The sequence below is a fragment of the Rhipicephalus microplus genome, chromosome X (assembly GCF_043290135.1).
Source record: "Rhipicephalus microplus isolate Deutch F79 chromosome X, USDA_Rmic, whole genome shotgun sequence".
Classification (NCBI taxonomy): Eukaryota; Metazoa; Arthropoda; class Arachnida; order Ixodida; family Ixodidae; genus Rhipicephalus; species Rhipicephalus microplus.
The window spans coordinates 383,250,041-383,272,075 of NC_134710.1; the positions used below are offsets into that span (position 1 = coordinate 383,250,041).

The 22,035-nt window shown below is 46.4% G+C and overlaps 2 protein-coding genes across 3 annotated transcripts in view; one reads left to right on the top strand and one right to left on the bottom strand.

The window, feature by feature from the left end:
- The window catches only part of LOC119161037 (suppressor APC domain-containing protein 2), a 40,577-nt gene extending 25,509 nt beyond the window's left edge, over positions 1–15,068 (bottom strand). Inside the window, exons 1-3 of the mRNA XM_037413358.2 lie at positions 13,942–15,068; positions 13,762–13,868; positions 12,762–12,908 (exon numbers count right to left, since the gene is read on the bottom strand). Coding sequence (XP_037269255.1) covers positions 12,762–12,908; positions 13,762–13,868; positions 13,942–14,827 — 1,140 coding nt within the window. The 5' untranslated portion in view covers positions 14,828–15,068. The remainder of the gene's footprint in view (positions 1–12,761; positions 12,909–13,761; positions 13,869–13,941) is intronic.
- Positions 15,069–19,597: 4,529 nt separating this feature from the next.
- The window catches only part of LOC119161035 (uncharacterized), a 119,215-nt gene continuing 116,777 nt past the window's right edge, over positions 19,598–22,035 (top strand). Inside the window, exons 1-2 of one of the 2 annotated variants that reach the window (XM_075880056.1) lie at positions 19,598–19,688; positions 20,684–20,938. In XM_075880056.1, coding sequence (XP_075736171.1) covers positions 20,723–20,938 — 216 coding nt within the window. In that variant the 5' untranslated portion in view covers positions 19,598–19,688; positions 20,684–20,722. The remainder of the gene's footprint in view (positions 19,689–20,683; positions 20,939–22,035) is intronic. The other variant, XM_037413356.2, reaches the window with a different exon arrangement.

Here is a 22,035-nt window from a genome sequence, read left to right on the forward strand (position 1 = left end):
GTAAAGTCGCCAGGATAGAAAGTAGGCTGTGGATGTTTGGAAAAAAGTCACGATTGCACATCTCTAAGGCCTGTAAAGCACAAGCTGGGCAATTCTTTTCTTCGATCTGGCAGCATTTGTTCACCCACAGTGTGAACTCTGCTTTGATGACATTAGCCGAAGGAATGTCGCCAAGGTAAAACTGCACTGCATCATCAATATCAGAAAGGCTAGCTGATGCGCAGAATTTCGGCAGCAGCATGTTAAGGCCAACCACGACCTTCTTATGGGCACCGAACCAGTCTCTTAATTGATTTTCGAAGTCAGCCAGCAAAGGCAAATACACATTCCTCCGGTAGTACTCTTGGGAGTAGCAGAAGGTACGTTGCTTCTTTGCATCTGCCTTCCAGTGATGTGTGGTAGGGCCATCTCAACATTTGTGATTTTCAGCAAAGAGAGCGACTTCAGAAAAATCTTATTAAATTCCATTTCAGCACTAGCCCTTTTTGTGGAAAGAACGTCTATAACATTCTTTACGTGATCGCACGCTTGAGCCAAGTCACAGTCAATTTTTTTGAAGAAACTTGCAAAGTGGCAGTGTCAAAGAGAAGAGGTCGCTACAGATCTGAAGCGAAACGACAAACTCGGGCTTCGTAATGGCATTGAGCAGTTGAGAAGCTTTTGATGAAGTATCAGATGACGTGACCTCTCCTTCCAAATATTCGAGGAATTGTACAATAGGCACGTACAGTTCAAGAAAACGCTGAAGTGCATCGTGACTCTCTACCCACCTTGTTTGGCAAAAGGAGAGAACTGATTTTCTTTTTTCTTAATTTAAATCTTCTACTTTGTCTCGCAGTTGGTTCGTCCTCTGTGGCGAAGCTCTCACAAACGTACAGGTTGAGGATACAGTTCCCAAACAGTTGCGAATGCTGGGGAGTTCGCATGCGTAAAGCAGAGCAAGGTTCAACGAGTGGGTGCTACAATGCACGTACAACGCTTTGGGCGCTGTTTGACGAATGAAGGCTTGAACACCGTTAAGGTGACCGCTCATTGATGCCGCGCCGTCGTACCCTTGCCCGCAAAGTAGGTTCAGGTCAAAGCCATGACCTCTAAGGCTGTTCAGGATTGTGCTCGCCAGCGCCTTGCCAGTGAGATCGTACACGGGAACGAAATCTACAAAATCTTCTTTAAGAATGGGCACTCCCGACGTGTCGTGTCCAACGTACCTTACACATAGGGAAATGTGGGCGGTGCGAGATATATCAGTGGCCTCGTCAGCTAGAATTGAAAAACACGAACCTGAGTTGACGTTTTCCACTACCTTTTTTTGTATGATTTTACCACAGAGGGTGATCAACTCATTTTTGAATTTTCGGGCTCGTGTACAGCGCATTCGCCGGAGATGTTTCCATGTGAGCTCTCAAGGCGGCAGCTCCACATTTTGCTCTCATCCTAAGCAGTGCGCGGAAATTTCCATCATTTTTGAATGGCAGCACTTCAGACATATTTATCGGACCAGAGTCGTCTGTGCCGCGAAGCGGTACTTCTTGCCTGCCACAGAAAAGGATTGTTTCTATTATTGGCAGCAAGTTCTTGCGGTTTTCTTCCGCCTGCTTTTTAAGGCCATGGTCAAGTTGTGTTAAGATGTCATGCTGTGAGCGGGACCGGACTGCTGAAAAGTTCTCCGATAGCGTTGTTGACATGGCGTGATAACTGCTGGATGCGAGGCTCTTGAAGGCGTCCATGGCTTTCTTGTAATTGGTGAACTCCTTAGTTACAAAACAGCCCAAGCGCTGGTGCTCCCCTTTTCCTGCACACTCGCTTGCGAAGACTACGCAATATTTGCATAATGCTCCTTGAAGCTTCTCTGAATAAACAAGCCATGGGTAACGATCTACCCAGTGAGGTCGGAACTTCAGATTCCTTTTCCCTGTGGCTGGATAATCATAGTTAGCCGGAGGGGTCCATGGATTGAGCAGCAGCTTCTCCATCGTCTCTGGATCATTTACATTACTGCTTTTCGAGACGAACAGTCCAAAGTCGAAAATATTCGCACTCGTCGCACAGAGGGGAGGCAGGCGAACTAGAATGTGTAGGTGCCATACCACTCACCTTCCTTGGGCATTGCCCAGTGGTAAAGGCGTCACTTTGCCCAGCATTGACTGTAGACCAAAGATCACTTGGAGTTGCACTGGGGCCACCATCATTTCTCGGCGGCGCATGTGTCCTGCTTGTGTTCGTTCTCAGGTGATTCATATAAACCGGTGCATTCTCCTGAGTCGCTACAGAAGTTCGGACGCGTTTGGCTTTCCACCAGTGCTGAGGAGGGCGAAGTTTTATCCTTCGAAGGATCCTGTTCTCCGTCTGCTTCATCGGTTCGAACTTTCTTGAAGTACGACGCAAGACTCCTTTGCTTCGTTGTTGCAGAGTGTCTTTTCATTTTGCTGCCGCAATCCTGTGCACGCACACAGAAGTGGCCAGTGGCTCCAAAAAGACGTTTGCGACTGCGTCGACTGCCTGGCGTGAACGGCGGGCGATGTTTTCTTTCTCTCTTATCCACTTTACAGTGGCTAGAATGTAGAAGTGTGATGAACGCGCCGGCTCCCGCGTGACGCATGTGTTTTCTGAACGCCGCTACAGCTGGTGTGCATGCAGGCCCATTATTGTACTCCAGCTGCAGCAAACTGGATTAACGCTACTTAAAGACCTTTCCACAAAAGACTCCATGGGCACTGCATACTCCCCTTAATATACGTGAACCCCCAAGAATGCACTGCCGAGACATTTGCACTGCCGAGACATTTGCACTCCGGTAGTACAGTCCAGAAAGGAGGTGTTGCTCCGTTCCTGTGAAAAAGTCACCTTTTTACAGACTGGCTCCCTGGGCGCCTGCATAATTCTCTCTGGGCTGCGCTAATTAAATAGCCGTGACCCCCCAAAAATGCACTTTGTAGGCTGTGACGTCAGCCTCTGTACTCCTGCGCGCAGCCCAGCTTGGCGGCGTTTCTTTTTCTCCTGTGAAAGTTGACCGCTGGTGCCGGATTGTGTGCCGGCTGTATCCTCGCTTTGTGCGCTTTGTAGGGAGGCGCATATACCTTCTGTGTACAGAAGAGGTAGATTTCCTTGCGTGTGGTTAAGGTTGTTCGAAGTTGCTCGGATATGCCAGTCTTTCAGTAGATGTCATCTTCGATGATTCGTTTCGGTGGCGAGGACTACAGTTTGAGAAAAGTTTGCCCTGCAGCCTGCGTCCTCGGAATGCGCCGCTGAGTTTTTCCGCTTAGGTGTTTCGTTCCCTGGCAAATTTGCGCACGTCGTGTTGGTGTTGCCGTTGCTGTCGAACTGTTTACCTCCACAGAAGTAGACGCGCTTTTCTTAGGAACCCAAAGCCGACACGTGCGGTCCGCACAGACGGATAACTTCTCCAGCGGCAATGCACAAGGAAAGCATCTGGAATCAATAAAGAAGCTGCTACAATGTGAAAGACGAAAAAAAAAAAAAAAAAGACCCGAAGGAACGCGAGGGCGAAGTGCAAAGCTGTATAAATAGGGCAGGTGCGCGTGCGGGGGAGGGAGCGCTGAGGTGTTCTGGTAAAAGGGTAGGTTTGAAGAAAGGAAGAAGAGGGAAGCAATGCCAGCAAAGTTGCAGTGTAACTTTGGCAGCTGGTGGTCGCTGTGAAGGCGTGTAAATATTTTAGTATCACCCGAAAAGTTAAAGCATCAAAAAAATTTCGGGAGGGGGGGAGGGGTCAGAACCCCCTCAACCCCCCTAGTTACGGGCCTGGACATATGTACAATAAAACATATGCGAGAAATGAACAAGCGCGAAGAATTCATTTTGATAATAAAAAGTGTGCAACTAAGTACACCACCTTGCGGCACGCCTGTTTCTTGGACAAATGTTTGGGAAAGAACGCTGCCTACTCGAACGCGGAATGTCCAGTTTGACAAGTAACTTTCGATTATAGTAAACATTCTGCCACGCGCGCCAAGGTGGGACAGGTCTCTTAATATTCCAAAGTGCCATGTTGTATCATATGCCTTTTCGATGTCGAGGAACACAGAAAGGAAGTATTGCTTGTGGACGAAAGCATTCCTGATCTGTGCTTCGATACGAACAAGGTGGCCGGTGGTGGACCTACCCTTTCGGAACCCGCACTGAAACAGGTCGAGCAAATGGTTTGTTTCAAGGAAATGTATAAGTCGGCAGTTTATCATTTTTTCAAAAAGTTTGCACAAGCAGCTTGTAAGTGCAATAGACCTATAACTCGGAACTGAAGAAGGGTTCTTGCCCTCTTTCAAAATGGGAATAATAATAGCCTCTTTCCAGGAAGTAGGGATAGCTTCAGAAAACCAGATAGCATTGTACAAACAAAGTAAGGTTTTTTGCGTTTCGATTGGCAGGTTTTTCAACATGTCGTACACCACTCAAACAGAACCTGGGACGGAAACACTGCAGAAGTTTAGTGATGTCTGGAGCTCAGCCAAGCCGAAAGCCTGGTTGTATGCTTCGTGTTTTTGTACATTTGTGTTCTAGTTTCTGCTTCTCAATTCTTGTTCTATGTTTTTGGAAAGCGTCAGTATAGTTTGACGAGCTGGACACCCGTTTGAAGTGTGCGCCAAGGAAGTTCGCTTAATCTTCCAAGTTGTCGCCATGTGTGTTTACGAGTGGGAGTGAGTGTACTTGTCTTCCTGCTACCCTACTAACCATGTTCCAGACTTTAGCCTCCTATGTGTACGAGTTGATCCCTGTTAAAAACATGTGCCAACTTTCCCTTCTGGCCTGCCGACGCGTTTTCCTGCCTTGAGAGTTTATTTTCATAGAACTGTCAAGGTTTTCCGCTGTCAGTGAGTTCGGCAGCAACCCCCATGCCCTGTTCTGCTCTTTTTGCGCATTTCGACATTCAATGTTCCACCATGGCATGCGTCGCTTGCCGGGCAGTCCAGATGCTTGCGGGATGCACTTGGCTGCTGCGTTAGTAAGAAAAGCTGTGAAGTACTGCACAGCTTTATTTATGCCTAACCTACATATGTCAGTCCAACTTAAAGGGGTCGTGAAACGATGCGAAGTGACAATGCGAAGCCACCGGCGTCCACACGCAATAACTAGGTGACGTCATCATAAGTAATGCTTTGCCTATTAAGGAACACGGAACTCTTCGGTACTTGCGAGTGCGTGCAACTGGAACACTCATCAGCGTCTTTGTCATACGCAATTGACGCTAACTTGAACTCTGACGTCATATTAAGCAGCGTCCTTGTGGGACGCGGATCACGTATGGCAGACGCCTCTTGCGAGCGCCTCTTGCGCGTGCTCGATATGCCATAGAGTTCGGTGTTCCTCGATAAACAAAGCGTCTATGCAGGTGCACTCAGGCTGATGACACAGCTAGCGCATGTAGCTGCCAATGGTGCCGCATTGTCGTTGTAAAGCGGCCGTTTCACGACCCCTTTAAGTGAGTAATGTTATGAAATTGTTCCCAGTCGGCTTTGTTTACCAGCCATTTGGGAACATGTGGAGGACATTCATATAATGTTGGAGTACTCAAAACTAAAGGAAAATGGTCACTTCCATATGGGTTATTTATGACTTTCCATTTCAGTAGGGGTAGAAGTGAAGGAGCTACGATACCGAGGTCTACAGACGAGTATGCTTTGTTGGTGATGTTATAGTACGTTGGTTACTTCCTATTTAACAGACAGGCACCGCAAGAGAAGAGAAACTGTTCAATGAGACGACCTCGTGCATCACAGCGAGAATCGCCCCACAAACCGCTATGTGCATTCAGGTCCCCAAGGACCAGATAAGGTTCAGGTAGTTCGTCTATTAAAGACTGGGATTCACGTTTTTCAAAACGGTGGTGCGGAGGTATGTACAAAGAGCAGACGGTGACAAGTTTGTTTAGAATAACTGCTCGGACAGCCACCGCCTTGAGGGAAGTTTGAAGGGGTAATTGTATACATGCTATCTCTTGACTAACTATAACAGCTACACCCACCACCGGATAATGGCATGGCATCATCTCTATCCTTTCGCAAGATTACATAGTTACGTAAAAAGTTTGTGTGTGTTCGTTTTAAGTGTGTCTCTTGTACACACAGCACTCTAGAATTGTGTTCATGGAGGAGCTCTTGTAAGTCATCGAGGTTTTGAAGGCCTCGAATATTCCACTGTAATATTTCTGTCTGCATATTAAAAAGGGACGCTGCTGTGTGTACAGAAAGTATCCTATGTTGGAGTGAACTTGTTAATTCAGGTGGCAGGACGGTCGTCCGGCCCCGTTATTGGCTTTTTAATTTTCTTGGCGTGCTCCAAGGAGCCGTGCCGCTCTTCCGGCACCAAGGGTACCGTTTTATCCATTGCCTCCTCGGAGGCACTGGATGTCCACACGTGCGAGCTGGTGGTTTGGATTTTAGGCCTCGCCTGGTGAGGTGAAGCCGTGAGACCAGAGGACCCTGGAGTCTCCGGTCTCGATTCCCTAGGAGGCGGAGTAGACTGAACTACTGCCGCCTTGGGGGCAGGCGCCACAGACGACGGCTCGCTCTGGGCTGGCCGAAGGAGTGGCGAGGGCTGGCGCAGCGTTATCCCGACGTGCCGCATCAACATATGTGGGGCCATAAAAGGGTGACACTCTTTTTTCTGTTTCTTTGAATGTGATGTTTTCTTTAATCTTCAATGTGATAATCTCTTTTTCGTTTTTCCAAAATAAACAAGACCGTGAGTATGCGGCATGATATCCGTCACAGTTCACAGAGTGTGATGGTTTGCAGTTGTCAGAATTGTGGCCTGACACTCCACATTGTGCACAAGTTTGGTGACCACGACAGCTTTGTGAGCCGTGGCCATACCTCTGGCATTTAAAACAATGACATGGGGTTAGGTATGTATGGTCTGATCGAAGTCTTCATGTACCCAGTTTAAATCGTTTCTGGCAGGTTACTGCAGCAAAACGTGAGTACAAGGTGTTTAGTTTGTATTTGCTTGTTGTCTCTTCTGATGATAATCCTCTGTACATTGGTCACATTCTGACTCTTCCAACCCTCCGGAAGTTCCGCTTGGGTCAGGCCAAGGAAATCAGTGTCGGATACCACTCCACGAGTTGTTTTAATTGATCTGGGTGGTGTTACAGTGATCGGAGTGTCACCAAAAGTTGAAAGATTGTGTACCTTCTTAAACTGTTCCTTTTCTCGAACTTCGAGGAGGAGGTCTCCGCTGGCCATTTTGGTAACTTTGTGCCCGGCCCCAAGAGTTTCTGTAAGACACCTGGATACTACAAAGGGGGATATAGTTCTGGCTTGCTTGCCACATTTCTCACTATGTATAACATGAAAATGGGGGAAGTTTTCATTTGATCGGCTGAAAAAACCAGTCTTCGGTGCGTATGCGCTATAAGGCGGTACAATCACTTAACAGGCGAAAAGCTCTATGCATGCTTGTTTAATTTTCTTCAGAAGTGTTGGCGGCCACCCACCACGGAGCCCAACGAGGGGACACTACAAGTTTGCGGATGCTAAAACCTGCAGACGCCAGCCGTACAACGCCGCTATAACCCAATGCACCTAGACCAAGATAGGCTATTTGCGGCTAGGGTTAACCCTAGCCGCCAGGAAGTTTGGAAGTAAAACAGAAGAGAGTAGAAGACAGGACAGATAAAAAGTGAGAGATTAAGACGAAGGTGTAGGGAGAGAGAGATAGAAAAAGGCCACTGCCGATTTCCCCTAGGTGGGTCCGCCCAGGGGTGCCGTCTACGTGAAGCCGGGGCCAAAGAGGTGTGTTGCCTCCTCCAGGGGGCCTTAAAGGTCCAATCACCCGGCATCGGCTCAACCCCCAGGATCCCCTTTTCCCCAGACACAGCTCAGCCACGCACGGCTAGGCGTGGGAGTGAGTCTAAACCCCCCCATTAGCTCAGGTCTATGGTACCACTACACACTAAACGCCTGTGTAAGCAGACGCCCCTGCGGGGACCACTGCTACTACTACTACTATTACTACTACCCATTTCGCTTGCGTTCGTCTTCTCGTCGTTCCTTCATCGTGCCGTCACCATCCTTCTCAACGCTTAGCTTGTGTTTGGTGCGTCGTCTCTGACCGCAGTTTCAGTGGAGCGACGTGGTGTATTGCGGTCACAATACATGATCCTTGCCAGCCTCTTCTAAAGTACACGCACCGACTGATCCATACCCCAGAAACTGCAAATACACAACAGATTGCCGAAACGACACGACATCGATGGCGTACGTGCACAAGTAGGCTGGAGCACGTCATGCGCGCGTGACCTTGCTTACACATGTTCTTGGTGCGTATGCGTCATGTGTCTCTATCTCCGACACCGAAGGAAACAGGAAAGGAATAAGGCTCACGATGGCTACAAGAGATGAGAGGCAAGGGCTTTAAGCTTGCTTTTTCGCATCATGCTTTGGTGGCTCGTAGCGGACCAATTTGAAAAACCACCATGGTAGAACCTTTTTCATTGGGCACGCAAGAACTTCTAGTGTCTAACTAAAACTTATCATGTCACCTAGAGAGAGATGCTTAAAAAGTAAATTACAAACAAAACAAAAGTCGCATGCACATCACATTTTTACCTGAAAGCGCTGCAGCACATGGATTACAATGTCAAAGAAAACCCGCTTTCCTTGACACAACACACTTTGTTCTCTTTATAAGCCATTTCATTCTGTCATGAAACTAACAAAAAAACGATTTATTAGAAAAATTCTTCTGATACAACATTCTAAAATCTTAATTACCATTCCGTGAAGAGGACTATTTAGGTACATTCATTTTCGAATGTGAGTTTAGCATGAAATCCTCGATATAGGAGCTTTAACCACAGTTTAATTCGACGTGATGATGGTAATTCCCATCCTAGTTAATTTTTTATATTGTTACAGCTGTAATTTTTGAGTAATGGCTTAGGCCAAAATTTAAAGCGCTGTTCTGTATTATTTCATGTTTGTCACTTAAAGGGCCCCTAAACCACTCAGCAGTCGAAATTTAGTTGAGGTGGGGAAGTTGTGGCTGAGTTTACAACGAACACGTAGCCGTGAGAATTTTTCCAAACGGTGCCGTAATAGCACAGTTAACACGCGTTATATGATTGAAACGTGACAATCACTTCTTTCCCCTTTTAATGATACCCTCTTCCGAAACCACTTGGCCCCTCCTCGCCGAGTCAGCTGAATGCCCCTCCTCATCTTGCATGGCATACGTCACCACTGACGGACAGTTTGAGACAGCGTCTACTTTCGGTTGCCGCGATCCGCCACTCTGTTGCCCCAGCTCGCCTTCAACTGTGTTTTGTGTGTCACCTGGGTGCATTGATCGTTGACTAACCGCTGTTGCTGTCGTGCCGGCTCGTGCCCCTAAGCTAGCGACTTGGCGGTTGCGTTCAGGCTGCAGATGTCGATTTGCAAGTGGCAACACGGCCAAGAACAGCAAGGTGCGTGCGAAAAGCTGTTTGCAGAGTGACCGGAAGTCGTCGGTTGTCGTTCAGCCAATCGCAAGCATCGAAAGTGGTGACGTCATCTAGTCATACATGTCAGTGGCGAGAACCGGAAAGGAGAAGCTATTGTTTTTTTTTTGAAATTGTGATGCGCCCGCTACCTGTAGCGCTGTGGCATCGTTGATCGCGATGGCATTCTGCACATGATGCGCTTGTTTACTTTAAATGTTTGGGAAAATATCGGAGGGGGTTTAGGGGCCCTTTAAAGACATATGACAAGGGATCTGATACAGAAAAAGCATCAAGCATAAGGTGAATGTATGCTAAATACACCGTTGATTGTAAACATGCCAGTGCCTGTGTCAGGCTTCACTGTATAAAGTATAAAAATTTCGTGACCTTCGCCACCACTAAATATTACGCTCCCAAGTATTATGAAAACCGACCCAAGCAAATTCTGGAGTATTATAAACCCCAAGAACAAAAACACGGTACCCACCCTAACCAATGCAACCATGGATAAGTTATCCTTGCAAGAATGTGCCGAACATTTTAACAAAGCCTTTGCCAAAGTTTTCACTACCGAGCTACCTTTAAATGACTCTTTTGATCCGTCGCAACCAAACATAGATTCCAGTTTTACGCCCATTATAATTACAGCCCATGGTGTGGCATGCGCTATCGACCACCTAGCTTCCAAGACTAGCCCCGGGCCTGACGGTATAACAGCGAAGCTCTTAAAAATAACTTCTCCTTACTCAGCTTACCTGCTTTCGTTGTTATTTCAGCAATCCCTAGATTCAGGTTGCTTGCCGGACGATTGGAAATTTGCCCATACCCTACCATTTTTCAAATCTGGCGACCGGTCTGATCCCCTTAACTATAGGCCTATTTCACTTACTTCAATCAGCTGCAAGTTGCTGGAACATATTCTTTTCACGCATGTTGTAACCCACCTTAATCAGAATAACTTCTTCATTAGCAATCAACACGGGTTTAGGAAACATTTCTCATGTCAGACACAACTTTTTGAGCTGGTCACTGACCTCCTTGTTTCGCAGCACAGGTTGCTTTGTACCGATGCCATTTTTGTCGATTTGTCGAAGGCGTTCGATCGAGTTCCACATCAGCGTCTAATGGCTAAAATTTGTAACCTTAATCTGGATGACAAAACAACCCACTGGATTCGTAGTTTTTTAACAGACCATTTGCAATCTGTAAAATTAAATGACCACGTTTCTGACCCAGTGGGTGTCTCATCAGGAGTCCCCCAGGGGTCAGTACTTGGCCCTTTACTGTTTCTGATTTATATAAACGACCTCGCATGTAACATTTCCTCGTCAATTCGTCTCTTTGCCGACGACTGTGTGATATATAGAGAAATAGTAACTTCCGATGACGTTTCTACACTCCAGCATGATTTATTTACTCTAACTCAATGGTGCAAAAAATGGCTGATGAAAATAAACGTAGAAAAAACTAAGCATGTGCAATTTTCTTCTACAACAAGATCCGAAACTTATAATTACTTAATAGATAATGCCAAAATAGAAACAGTTTCATCTTTCAAATATCTGGGAGTTACATTCACCTCCGATTTAAGCTGGACCCCCCATATAGAAAAAATCACATCAAAGGCGTGTAAAAAGCTCGGCCTGCTCAAGCGTCACCTTTATTTAGCTAATTCAGAGACACGACTTCACGCGTATAATGCTCTTATCCGCTCTTCACTAGAATACGCGCAAATCATCTGGCATCCATACGCGCAAATCATCTGGCATCCACATCAGATGTGTCTGACTAACATGCTTGAATCCGTACAGAACAAGGCCGCGCGCTTCATTCTGTCATCGTACTCAAGATACCAGAGTGTATCTGCCTTGAAGGACGAACTTAATCTCCCCCCTCTCACCCAACGCAGGCAGTTGTCAAGATTAACTTTTTTTCACACCCTGTACCATCATCCAACACCATTCGCTCGCAAATTTATACTCCCGGCACCCTATACACGCGCTGACCACGCTCACAAAGTTGGCCCAATTTTTGCCCGAACAAACAAATATCAGAACTCACCCCTTGTTCTGGCAATCAATGAATGGAATTCTTTACCTAGTAGCCTAGTGGACCAAACAGACACCTCTTCTTTTCAAACCGCACTCCTCGCTTTTCTAGCTATTCAAAATACCCTGTAACTTGTCTTTATCATGCTCATCTTTTCTAGGCTGTAAATTTGTGTTCCTGCCTTCCAAATACCAGATTTTCTGCCACTTTTACACTTTTTTTATATGTTTCACGCTGTACTTTGCAATTGTGTACTTTTGCTGCCTTTATGATATTGTAATGTCACTTTTGTTGTGTTGATTCTTTCTTTTTACAATATTGTACGTTGTGTCGGCTTTCAACCCATTCCCCCCCTATGTAATGCCCATTTGGGCCCTTAGGGTACCTAAATAAATAAATAAATAAATAAATAAATAAATAAACAAGAGCATTCCATGAGTGGTCCTCCATGGTTTTTCATTCGTTCACCAGCTACCCACGGCTGCCCAGAAAACCTGCTCTTCCTTTCCCACCTCAACACCCAGGTTTTTAGGGGGGTTCTTCAGTTCATTCAGGGCACTGGACAGCTATTTGTAGAAGGTGGTCACCACGTCCTCGGCCATAGACGTCATTTTTATTTTCTTACTTCATCTTTAATTCTCTCTCCTCCTTCCCCTGCAGACGCTGAGACATTCTTCCACTTGATTGATTGATTGATATGTGGGGTTTAACGTCCCAAAACCACCATTTGATTATGAGAGACGCCGTAGTGGAGGGCTCCGGAAATTTTGACCACCTGGGGTTCTTTAACGTGCACTCAAATCTGAGTACACGGGCCTACAACATTTCCGCCTTCATCGGAAATGCAGCCGCCACAGCCGGGATCATTCTTCCACTTAGGGCAGCAGAAATAGTGTCTTTTGAACTCCTCATGGTCCTCCTCCAATCGCTCGCAGCATGTCAGCTTTGTCTTCGCTGAACCTTATAGTGTTTGGAAATATCAATGCTGCCTTCTTTACATGAATAACAGTTTAACACCATGCTCGAAAACAAAATTTGGGCTTGAATAGTGCTCATATACACGCTCAATTAGAAAATAAGCATTTATAGGCATTTAGGAACAAACACCCAAAATAGGCATTTAGAGGCACTATAAAAACAGCATAAAAGCCCTTCTTAACCTCTAATTTATGCTCATATAGCAAAATGGCATGATAGGAATGCAAGGAACAAAAGAGGCATTTGCCTATAATCCGGTCTCTAGTAATCAGTGTTCCAAGAATGCTATGTTGCTTACTGGTGTAGTGTGACACTTCCCAGCCTGCTGCATTTTTTCTTGAACAGCACTGATCCGCTGCTGGTACCACTCCCTAGCTCGCTCTATGGCCTGCAGACCTTGTTGGAGTGCATCCTTTTCATGCTCTAGTTGCTTCATACGCCGCAGCTGCAGGAACCAAAGAAATCTTGTCATGCACCTCAGTGGCATCACAACTGCCAATGATACTTGAAAATCTGAAGGCATAACTGTCAACATTAGTCAGTTCAAGAGAGCAAGCAGAGACAGCGTTTGTTGGAGATGACATTTTATTTTCGCGACTAAATGTAGGTACCCCATAGTATGGCATATGATGCATGCACAGTGGTGACAAATGCTGATGCAAAGCTTTGCATCAGCGTTTGTTGCCACTGTGCATGCATCATATGCTACCCTTTCAGGTACTCACGTTAAGGGATGAAAATGACATATTATACACAATGAATGCTGTCTCTGCGTACTATAGTGTATTTACCCAATTCCTACGTGCACCCGATTTTCATAACTACAAAAAAAGAGGTAAAATATTGAACAGCGTGCCAAAATGACACGCTGAATTACTGTCGCCGCTCGCTTCCGCATGCAGAATTACTTTACACTCAAAGCTATTTTTGTGGCGGACATGACGCGTCTTTGTGGCTGCTGCAACCATTCTGAGCTAACAAGACTGAGAGATCACAGAATGCTCTGGTAGCTGTAGCGCAACGCCGAATGACAGCACGAAACCGATTTGCAATCGGTTCCGTGCTGTCATCTGCAAGCAATCGAGATGACGATGGGCAGATACGGGTTCAATTTATTTTTCATGCAAATTCAATGGTCAGGCGATTTCAAAACATATTTTTTCCTAGAAGAAAAAAAAAACAGGTGCGCATTGAAATTAAATAACTTAAGTAATCTCAAACTGCCTCACAGCTGAAGACACTTATGAATCGCAGCCCTGAGGCGTCCACGCACCAGAGGAATCAACAGATGTCATTACCATGTTATACTCTATGCCGTGACCGAGTGTGTGCCTACGCGGCTCTTTCTTCTTGGGAAACTTGCGCTCTGGCGCAGCTGGCAGAACACTTTTCGTTTTGCTCGAGCCTGCAGATAGACATCGCAGCGAGTGATTAGACTGTCCCCTTTCCCTTTACTTAGACTAGGAACGAGCACATACTCGCACTGTCTTCAACGCCCTGCTCGGGGTTTTTGTTCTCCTTCTGCACATCCAGATTGCGCCTGTGAGTGGGCTGACTCTTGGCCAACTCGGAACTCGGGTCGGGAGTCTTGCTGCGCACCCGGCTGAACCGCAGTATGCCCGACGGCTCCGTCGACGCTTGCTGGGGAGTTCCGTGGTGCAGCCTGTTGTCACTGCGGTAACCCCTCAGCTTGCTCGGCAACTCGCGCGCGTTCGCGGGAGCCCGCCGCGGATCACCCGTCATCCTAGACTGCTCGATGCCTGCCGCGGCGTTCTGGAGGTGCGGCACACTAACGGACCTCTGCTGCGTGGACACAACGCTGGGCCGTACCGTCGCCGTGTTGGATGGCGGCCGAACTGCCGACAACCTATTAAGGGACCGGTCCGAGCCACTGTAAACCCGGGCCGAGGGCTTCGAAAGGCCGTTTCCTTGCCCGCTTGACCTTTCGACACGGTCAGGCAGCGGCACGGACGAAGGCCGACCCCTTGGTTCGCCGACCTGACCTAGAGGCTGCGGCGGTGTGGGCGGCACGACACCCCGATGTCTCTGCAGAACGCCCTGCTGCCGGTGGTTGGACACCCGATGACGAAGCAAACAGATCTTTAGGCCGGCGCAAAAGCGCTCGAACGTCAGCTGACCATTGGGCGGTGTAACCTTCTGCAGGGACTCGATAACGCCGTTGGGAACGACCGACGAGACACCGTCGTCGCGACCGCTTGCCCACCGTGCCTCTATATCCTTAAGACTGATGTAACCGGTCTTCTGATCGTCCATAATATCGAATAAAGTCTTCATGGCCACCACGAACCGTTTGGGTAAATCGTCCAAGGATGGTTTGATGTGTCGCTGAGTCGAGCTTGTCATTTTCTCGCCAACGATGTCTTTGCAGCGCTGGTTCAACAGCACCGAAAAGTGATGGCGTAGGAAACCTACGCGCTTGTTGGTGCCGTTTTCAGATTGGTCACCGCTCTTCCACAAAACATGCACAATCGCCTCGGACTGAGTCGAGCAAGTTCACGCAGTGAGGCAAGCGAAGTTGGTGGAGTCGTTGGTAAGCAACGGGATGCGAGAAGCACGTCTGTTTGCTGCTTTGTGATTGGCTGACTTACCCGCGCTAAAAAAAACACTAAACAAAAATGTTTGAAAACACAAATAGGTGTCGCTACATACCACTCCCCTAGGGACCTTATTGGGAGGCAATGCACACGACCTACTAATGCACATAATACAGTCAAGAAGTACAGGTGTTCTGTGGCTATACGATAGAGTTTCATACAAGAAACCTATGGCATAGAGTTTCATACAATAATCTCTAGAGAGGAGCTGGCCCTGAAAGGCAGTGACTGCTACCATAGAGCTAGCAAACTGTCTACAAGTTTGTTTTTTTTTATACAGTTTCAGTTTCGTTTTTCTCGTAGCGCGGGTAATGGGGTGCGGTGAAAAGTGCTGAAGCAGTGCCTTTCTTGTTCGAAGAGGCTCAAGACCACTAGATTGTCTTGATTTCCGGCGATGTTGGAGCTTTACGAGTCGTATTTGAGAGTTAAAACGAAGCGTCTCTCACTTACCTCTGAGCGTAGATGTAGCGTCTCATGACATGCCGTGCAGGATATATATTGTATGGAGTTCACGTTTTTCACCTGCGCGTCTTGCCTAAACTCGTTCAAATCGAATGCAAAATGACGACGAAGCGAAGCAGGCGCCCAGTAACGCTCCGCTAAATCGACTTCACAACAAAACCAGAGGTGCGTTGGGGGCAGACCACTGGGACAGACGCACCTAGCGTCGCAGAAGATGGAACATAAGTGTTGCTCATTTAATACATTACAGTTTATTTATAAATGGATAATACATACTTTCGAGAGAAAAACAAGCATGTCTGTTTTCAAGCGTTGTAAAAAATAATTCATTAACTCTTGATGCCATATCTGGAAGATGAACACCTCAGAATTATTCAATCATATGAGTTGCGAAACTGAGTTCCAAAACTCGGATACTTTTTTCAAAAACGCCTCCCAGAGTGCCGCCATAGTCCTCTTTGGGCTGCGCAAATTGATCTGACCCCTAAAAAATGCACTGACAAGGCTGCATCCTTAGCCTTTGTACTCCCGCGCGCAGCCCATCGTAGCGGTGTTTTTTTTTTTTTTTTTCTCCCCCCTGTGAAAAGGTTTAACTGTAACCTTCACTTGAGAAAGCCGATGGAAGCGCCTTTTCTAGGCACGGCAAGTCACTGCATATCAGCAATAATCTGCTGCAATTGTTGAGTGGCACAGCGTCATTTTCAGCCGAGCAGTGGCGCATTGCTCAACTTTGTCAAGAGAAAGGTGGAAGTCGAGTCGAGGAGCGTTTGTGAATACGGGGGTTAGGCACCAACTCACCTAAATACAAGTTCTAGGTGCTGTCATGACAGCACCTAGACACGAGCGCTACTCAAGCTACTCAAGCGCTCGTGTCCTTCGTGTTCTTCTTGTCTCTGTGTCGTCGTTTTGTTCTCGTGCTATAACTAGCTGTCATGCTGTTTGGCTGAATGCGATGGCGCTCACAATCTTGCTAACCACAAAAACCAAAACATTGCGTTTTCTGGTGGATCTTGCTGTCCAAAGGTAGCGCTATAATCTGTTCACTTCCGTCATTTTGGTCAATGTCATGTATGGACACTTGTATGAATTTTGATAGATGGAGCCTATTGGGGGTTTCGCAACTCGTATGATTGAATAACTCTGGCACACTCTGTTGGTTGAATTTGCCCAGCTAGCCACCATAGCATAGCACCCCAGGTTTCACACTTGCCGCCTGGTTACAAAAATTTTTTGCAATAAAGTGTGCGTACAAATAATTGAAGCAAGTTTCAATTAAATATAAGTTCATATTACTTTGTTTTACACTCGGAAAAGAAGTGTCATGAATCTATAGAACGTGATCTACTTGAAGCAGATCCGAAGCCTGCACTTCCCATAATTCTCATGGGTGTACAAGCGCCGCGGAAGGAGCCCGCGTAGACACTTTTATAACTATGTTAGAGTGTACTAGAAGTGTTAAGTGGCGTGACCGCGCCTCGCCGCCTGATGCCTTCCGCGTTGCCCGTAGCGGTGACGCTGCAGTCGAATAGTACTGAAAGAGCCACGCGCAGCAACTGCTATGCGCTCCGGCTTCTCCGGTGCGCTTTTTTGATGCAGATTTCTTCGTACCTGCCCATCATTCATGTCTAGCACATGATGTCATAACCCTTGAAGTATGATACGCCAATATACTGAACTTGAGCTCTATAAAAGTCCTTGTGAGAGATCGAAAATTATTTAGAAAGGGCGTGTCTCATTTCGATTTCTTCTCTCAACTTTTTCTTCGTTGAGCAGGTGTCTACAATACTTAGAATAACTGAGTCGATTTATTGCAAGTTAGCTGCGCTCAGAAAGCTGTGGGGTGAAAAAAAAATACTGTGTCAAACGCACGCAGAACCAGGAGGCCGTAAGTAGAGGGGCGAGGAAGGGAATCTGAACCCCTACATCGCGAAATGTTTTTGTAATTTAACTTTTCAGGGTATACTAAAATATTGACACGGATTCACAGCGACCATCAATTCTCAAAGTTGGTCGTTCTGCTGCACTACCCGCACCCCTAAAAAAAAAGTACTGAGTATATGTAGTACATCAACAGGCCCAGATGGCATTCCAACTATGCAGATAAATACATTAGGTCCGAAGTCTAAGCAGACTTTGAAAGAGGAAGTGAGCAAACCAATAATCGATGGGGAAGTTCCCGACGGATAGAAACTTAGCAGGATGAGCATGATCTATAAAGGAAAGGAAGACAAAGCTGACATAAACAACTACCGTCCTATAACAGTGACATCAGTGGTCTACAGGCTGGCGATGCAGATTATAAAGGAAAGACTGCAGGCATGGATAGAGGATGAGGGGGTGCTGGGGGAACTGCAGAATGGGTTTCGGAAACACAGGAGGTTGGAAGACAATCTGTTATCACTGACGCAGTGCATCGAAATATCAGAAAAGGAACACAGGCCCCTGTGGCTAGCATTTTTGGATATCAAGGGAGCGTACGATAGCGTGGTTCAAGAGAAATTGTGGGGAATACTGGACACACTAGGCGTGGAACATGTAGTCACTAATCTTTTAAGGGATATCTATAAAGGTAACAAGGTAGTTATAAAGTGGGAAAAACACGTATCCAAGCCTGCAGAGGTCAAACAGGGGCTTAGGCAGGGGTGTCCCCTGTCACCCCTATTATTCATGGTGTACGTACAAGGATTAGAGGCCAAATTAGAGGGAAGTGGACTGGGCTTCAAACTTTCTTTCGTCAAACAAGGAAAACTCATTGAACAGACTCTACCAGCATTGATGTACGCAGATGATATAGTGCTAATGGCTGACAACAAGGAAGATTTGCAGAGATTGGTGCACATCTGCGGTAATGAGGGAGATAGGTTAGATTTCAGATTCAGTAAGGAAAAATCAGCAGTCATGATTTTTAATGACAATGAAGGTATAGTGAGCTTAGAATACAGGAGGTCACGCTAGAGATAACAGATAAACACAAATATCTGGGTGTATGGATAAGCAGTGGGGCTGAGTACCTAAGGGAACACGAAATATACGTGACGACTAAAGGTAACAGGAATGCAGCGGTAGTGAAAAACAGGGCACTGTGGAATTACAATAAGTATGATGTCAGAGGAATAAGTAAATGGGTCATGGTTCCTGGTCTGACGTTCGGCAATGCGGTCTTGTGCATGAGATCAGAAGTTCAAGCAAGATTAGAAATTAAGCAACTTTGAATAGGTAGGCTTGCCTTAGGATCTCATGGGAATACACCAAATCAGAGAGTACAAGGTGATATGTAATGGACATCATTTGAGGGCAGGGAAGCTAGCAGCAAGATAAAATTTGAGAAGCGACAGAGGGAAATGAAGGACGAGCGTTGGGCTAGGAAGGTATTCAGCTACCTGTACATGAAGAATGTCGATACAAAATGGAGGAAGCGAACCAGAAAATTGACTGGTAAATACTTGGAAAAGAGCAGGGGGCCAAACCAAAAAGAATTATCGGTTAAGAAGGTGAAGGAAGCTGAGACCGATATGTGGAAAATCGGCATGATTAAGAAGTCCGCACTAGAGGTCTATCGAACTTTTAAGTAGGAAATTGCCAAGGAAAGGATCTATGATAATACTCGGGGTAGTTCTCTACTGTTTGAGGCCAGGACAGGAGTATTGCGAACCAAGACATATCGGGCCAAATACGAAGGGGTAGACACGGTATGCAGTGCGTGTGGAGAGGAAGAAGAAACTGCCGAACACTTGATAATGTTCTGTAAAGGGCTTCACCCTGTAGTTCAGGTTGATGGCGCAGAGTTTTTCAAAGCACTGGGGTTTAGCGGCAGTGAGGGCAAAATAGACTTTTAGTGGGTATAATTAACTAGAAAAAGGTTATCTGATTGGTGGCTAAAGTCAAGGCACGAGTGAAAATCGAACCCTTCGCTGCAAAGTACGAATCCTCAACCTCACTATTTAAGGAAAAAATAAATATAATTTTTGATTCATTAAGTATTACGGCTTGGTGGCGCTAGCCACCGCCCAATCTAAAAGGTACAGCCATATCCACCCTTCCTTCCTCCGTGGGTACTGCCACATCCATCCATCCATCCATCGTGGTATTCTCTGCATTGGTGATTAGTGTGCGTTGGTGGTCTTCGTGCGCCTGGTGGAAACCGACCGGTAGGAACAGTACCTCTGATATCAATTACTTTTGTAGTATCTTGATATTAAATGTGGTGAATCTTCGATGAGGGCTCGGGATTTGATGTAGCAGTAGCACTGTACTGCCGCATGAAAACCCGCTATGGCGTGGTGCACGAAATGTTCGCTAGGCCTATCGAAAAAAAAAAAAAAAACGCATTTGTTTGGTAATCTCGATCGATGTATTAACTGTGGCTGAGCAAACTTAGTGATTTCACTGTTAGCTGCGGTAGCACTGCATTGCACGAAATCACTGTAAATATGGCTAGACTTCGCGCAGAGCAAGGAGAAATTTTCGATGGCTTAGCTGAAATATCATTGATGTCCCCATTCGTATTAGCGTCCAAGTTTTTTTTTTTTTTTTCCTAGTGGCAAGACTAAGTGCATGTTAGACATAACGTTGACCGAAGCTGCCACTTAAGCTGCTGCAGCAATCAGTGAGGCCTGTTTTGCGAGACGTGGCCTGCTGCACTGCTGGGTTTGAACCGACCGTTTGGTCAGCCATGCTTAGTCTCGCGCCCGCATTACCCGATGATTTCGACAAAGTTGTTTTATGCGCTGTACAGAAATATTCTTGCCGTAATGTAATCTTGCGGAATGGAACGCTGCCTGCGTAAAATTTGTAGGCAATAAACTAATTGCTGGCGAGCCGCTAGCGCCTGCTGCGATTTCTTATGCCAGCATCCAACGATGTTTGACTGGCTTGGTTTGTTAAAAGACTGGATTATGGCTTCCTCAAAGCCATGTTCTTGCTGCCCTTTTGCGAGTCAAATGTTACGGTTGATTGTATTCGTCGTGGTTGCCTGCCTGATTTCTCCGGAACGGCCGAAGTTGAGCTGGCCGAGAAACAGTTGTTAGGGAATGCCTGCGTCATTCGCTCACAGAAGTGTGTAACGCGTTTTCAGAGCATCTCGAAGAGTCGCCATAAAAAGAATGTTTTATTCTCTTTCTTTCCCTCGGGAATCCACCATCAGCAGCACTCGACCTCGGATCACGCTTCTGCGGGCTGTATCATGTCAAGAAGACAGGTTCCCGATAACCCTTGGCAGAACGGCATGCCGCCGTTCGGGTACTGGCCGCCACAAATGCACCCTATGATGAATACGGGCCCCATGTGGGCACCACAGGGTAGCCTGCCCTTCATGGGTGGTGGTAGCGTGGCACCCGACATGATGCGGTACCGAGGCAACGTTTCCTCTCATACAAACTTTAGACGGCCTTATGATCAGGTGAGAGCCGATGTTCAAGGCTGGCCCGTCATCTCTCATGTTTTTATCCTTTGATTTTGGTATACCGTTGTTTGTTGCTCACAGTGTGACACTTGTATACCTTTTTTGTCCGAAAACGAACCAGCATGGGCCTGTTGATGTCCCTCGTGCATTTGGTTGCACTTTGGAAAAAAAAAGGTCCTGGAAGGAGGCTGCAGTCGAACTTGCAGCCGTGATAAGGCAGGCATTGTGCTATGCTCGGCGAAGCCGCTTTTGACTTGAGATTGTCCTTGAGATGATTGCTTGGGCAGACCTGGGGGCGGCTGTCGCATTCGTCATTCATATTTGGCATCATCATTCAGTCGCAAAGGGGGACGTCGAGAGTTGGAGGAGCGGCAGCAGATGTGGGCACAATAAAGCCTGGTGCGACCCTTAGTCGCTAGCACGTGCATCGCTGTTCACGCATTTAGCCACTTTTTATAACAAACTTTTGTTTAGTAATAAGCCTCAATGTGATAATGGTTTGCCTTATGGGGTTAGCTAGAAGTACAGCGTCCTGTAAATTTATTCCGAAAATGAAATTACCAGTTACCACAGATTATTTGTCTGGTGGTGCACCCTTCAGTGATCATCATGTTGGGGCCGCATAGATTCAAATATTACCCTCATTCATTGAAAGCAAGAGGCTACTGCTGCAGCCAAAAATGGACTTACTGTACTAGTTTTCTGTTTTCTCAGACGACGTTATCATGGATGGCAGCACCTCTTTAGTAACGTATTTCTTTTGAATGGTGATCCTAAATTAATATTGGCACAAAACCCAGGAGTGAGGCTGAATAGATTGTGTGCAGAGAATCCTCACAGCGTATGAAGCAGCCCATTCATTTTGCTACTGGAAGCTGCTAGTGTGCTATTATTTGCCTGCATGTATTTTCAGGGGTGGCTCATTGGAATTGGAGTAAAATTGGAGATGCTTTGCATTATTCTGTCGCCACCTAGTCTCTCTGGATGGATGGATATAACATCGGACGTTGTGCAAGGTTTAACGCGACCCGGGCTTGTAACATGAACATTTGAATGCTGTTGAAGTTTTTGTTGCATGCTTTTAATTTGTGAAT